The sequence below is a fragment of the Copidosoma floridanum genome, unplaced genomic scaffold (genome assembly GCF_036245765.1).
Source record: "Copidosoma floridanum isolate Cflo_tuat_1 unplaced genomic scaffold, Cflo_Japanese_pri ptg000002l, whole genome shotgun sequence".
NCBI classification, from domain to species: Eukaryota; Metazoa; Arthropoda; class Insecta; order Hymenoptera; family Encyrtidae; genus Copidosoma; species Copidosoma floridanum.
This window is the reverse complement of record NW_028321879.1, coordinates 915,680-919,323: the sequence shown is the minus strand read 5'-3', so window position 1 is coordinate 919,323 and position 3,644 is coordinate 915,680. Positions and strand designations below refer to the sequence as shown.

The following is a 3,644-nucleotide window of genomic DNA, read 5'->3' as shown; positions in this document are numbered from 1 at the left end:
AACACATGAAGCTTGTTTCGTCAGAAAAGCTTGATCGCCCGTGTTGTTATCTCCCGCATCATACTGTGATACGACCTGAAAACCGAGCAAGATACGTGTTGTCTTCAACGCGTCGCAACGGACTTCAAACGGTCTTTCATTGAATGATCACCTGTTGCCTGGCCCCAAGCTTCAGGCTGATATTCTTCAAGTAATAACTCAATGATGCTTTTACAGATTTGTTGTCACTACAGACGTCGTGCAGATGTTCAGACAGATCTTGGTGCATTCTAACGATGTGGACTGGCAACGAGTATTATGGCGCTCATAAACTGATCAGCCCATTCGTGATTATAAGTGTGTTACAGTAACTTATGGCACATCATCGGCCCCATACTTGGCTCTAAAAATCATGTAGCAGCTGGCAGTGGATGGCACAGAATCTAACCTACACAAGTCCGAGATATTACGACACAAGCTCTACATCGATGACCTCTTCGCAGGCACTGACACGATCGAGGCAGCACAAGAGCGCAGAGATAAACTTATACAACTTTTGGCCTCCATTGGTATGCCTTTGTCTAAGTGGGCAACAAACGATTCAAGGGTTCTGCAAGGTCTAGCTTTAGTCTCAGTTAAGGAGATAAGTTTGAAGCTCGATGAGGTAATATCAACTTTAGGCCTGAAGTGGCTACCTAATCTTGATGTCTTCACATTCACCACAAAGCTCGTCTCTGTTAATGGTGAAGTGACTAAGCGATCTATCTTGTCTGTGATTGCTCGTCTGTTTGACCCGCTCTGATGGTTGACCCCGACAATGGTAATTGCCAAAATCATTTTACAGGATCTTTGGCTCAACAATCTCGACTGGGACTTACCAGTGCCTGAGGCTATTAATCATCGCTGGGCAAGCTTTCGTAATGAGCTCCGAGAAGTCTCGCTCATACGGATACCCCGCTGACTCAGAGGAAGAGAAAAGGACGAATGGCACTTGCATGGCTTTGCTGATGTGTCAAAGAGAGCGTACGCAGCAGCCCTATACACATTGACACCAGGCCAAGCTGTGCATCTACTCTTTGCCAAGACAAAGTTGGCTCCCACGAGGGTACAGACGCTCCCCAGGCTCCAGCTGTGCGGCTGTACTCTCTTAGCTCGCCTGGTCCAACACTTGCTGGAAAATGTACCAACAAAGCCAATCAGTATCAACTGCTGGACAAATTCTATGGTCGTCTTAAAGTGGTTGAAGAGTCATCCCTCTCGATGGCCTACTTTCGTGGCTAACAGAACCAGCGAAATACTCACTGGACCGCCTGCAGCAGTGTGGCGGCATGTAGGATCTGGAGATAATCCTGCAGACTGTGCTACACGTGGCTTAACTCCAGCTGCTCTTGCAAAGTACGATATTTGATGGAGGGAACCGAAATGGCTGATACAAGAAGAAAATATCTGGCCTTCTCTCACATCGCCCGAGATGCCTGACCAAGTGAAGCTCCAAGCCTCTGCAATTCAGAGTAAGCCGCCCGAAAATTTGAAGCAAGCTGTGAACCCTGAATGTCTTCTGTCGCTTCAAAAGTTCCCCTGCTTTGCCAAAATCATTACGATTATCGCTTACTGCTGCCGTTAGTGCTTACGTACCGTGCATAAGCAATTTATGCTATCCGACGTGCCTCTAGCAGGGGAGGAGCAGAGATTAGCAAGGACTTATTGCTTTAGAGCAATTCAACTATAGCATTACCAAATTGAGAGGCAAAATTTAGCAGATGGTCAAACTGCCTCAAAACGCAGTCCATTAAGTCAGCTTAGTCCCTTTCTCGATGACCTAGGCCTCATTCGAGTAGGAGAAAGACTCTATCACTCGTCGCTTCCTAATAGTGAGATGCACTTCATCATTCTACCAGGCAATTGTCAATTTCTAAGGCAACTTGTTGAAGAAGCGCATCAACTTACGTTGCACGGAGAAGTGCAATTAATGCTGTCGCATCTGCGTCGATCTGTGTAGATTATCAGAGGGCCACGAGTCGCCGCAGGAATGCTACACCGATGCACCGTCTGCACTCGCTTCGCAGCAAAAAGTAGCGCACAGCAGATAGGACAACTACCAGCAGCTCGAGTTGCCCCTGTACGTCCCTTTGCACACACAGGTGTGGACTATGCAGGACCCACCTGGATCCTATTCTCAAGAGGACGAGGTGCCAAGTCTACAAAGGGCTATCTTGCAATTTTTGTTTGCATGGTCACACGTGCCGTGCACATTGAAGTAGTGTCCGAACTTACCATGGACTCATTTATTGCGGCTTACGCAAGATTTTGCACGCAACGAGGCGTATGCGATGTCCTGTATTCGGATAACGCCACCAACTTCAAGGGCGCGGCCTCAGAGCTCCAGCGGATGTTAAGCAGATCATCAAACTTCACAGTCAGCCTAATCGAGATTGTGGCCACTCAGGGCACGAACTGGTCCTTCATACCACCGCGAGCCCCTCATTTTGGAGGATCGTGGGAGGCCGCAGTGCACATTGTAAGGTATCACCTCACTCGAGTCATTGGAGGAATGAGGCTAACATTCGAGGAGCTGTTGACCTTGTGCGCTAAGATTAAAGCCTGCCTAAACTCCAGGCCACTTTGCCCTCTCAGCAACGAAGTATATGCAGAGCTCGCTCTTACGCCATCACACTTTCTCGCTGGTACTGCGTTACTGCCTCATCCCGAGCCTTACGACGAGTTGCAGCAACCAATTCGGCTAAGCAGTCGCTGGAAGCTGCTGTTGGACCTACGCAACTCCAGCTGGAGGAAGGAGGTACTCCACTAGCACTTAAAGCGCAACAAATGGCTAAAACCCCAACCAAATATCGCCCAGGGCGACGTCATTATTATTAAAAATGAACTCTCACCCCCAGCTAAGTGGCCCTTGGGATTAGTTACCGCTACACACCCAGGTGCTGACAGACTTGTACGAGTCGCTACGATCAAAACGGCTGGCACCAAGTTTGATCGACCAATCGTTAAGCTTATAAAATTGCTTCACGAGCCAGAACTGAATGAGTGTTTTAAGGACGAAGTGAATTAGTGCAACAAACTGTATTAGCTTAATGTTAGCGAAAAGAAAAGACTGATTGCGATTTTGGTTTGATACTGTAGAACAATTTGTTAAAAAAAATATGTAAAATCACTACAAACTCAACCGCAACGTAGCTTCGTGAGTAAAGTAATTTACTAACATGATAATGCTAATTCGTCTCTTAAGTTTAATTTTATTTAGCTTATAAAACTTTGATTGATGTGTTTTTTTTTGTTTTGCCTTTTTTTGACTAGCTTATATTGTAATATTGCTTTGCACCTAGAAGCAGTCTAGAGCCAGCTCTATTTAAAACTAGGCTATCCTATCTCGAGCATCATTCTTTTTAATTTTGAAGGCATTCCGTCAAGGTGGGCAAAAATGTTCGCGTTTGTATGACCTAGACAGAGGCGCGCGATACTTGCAGCTCAGTGAGTTGCCAATAGCAATCAGAGGGGCCTGAAGGGGGCTCACACGGGCATGCACTACCGCAACAATACCTTTCTTGACGTTGAGAACTTACAAGATCCAGTTTGGTGTGTGTATGTGTGTGTTAGCCCTACTCCTGGCTCTCTGTCTTTAGTTAAGACGGCTAGAGATCCTTCCGAGC

General features: G+C 46.7%; 1 protein-coding gene across 1 annotated transcript; it reads left to right on the top strand.

The window, feature by feature from the left end:
- Window positions 1-275: 275 nt before the first annotated feature.
- On the top strand, window positions 276-1,978 carry LOC149375951 (uncharacterized). The gene is made up of 5 exons (XM_089595049.1): window positions 276-326; window positions 401-643; window positions 824-896; window positions 948-1,374; window positions 1,726-1,978. The coding sequence occupies exons 1-5, from the start codon at window positions 276-278 to the stop codon at window positions 1,976-1,978; spliced, it is 1,047 nt and encodes a 348-aa protein (XP_089451175.1).
- The last annotated feature ends 1,666 nt before the right edge of the window (window positions 1,979-3,644 follow it).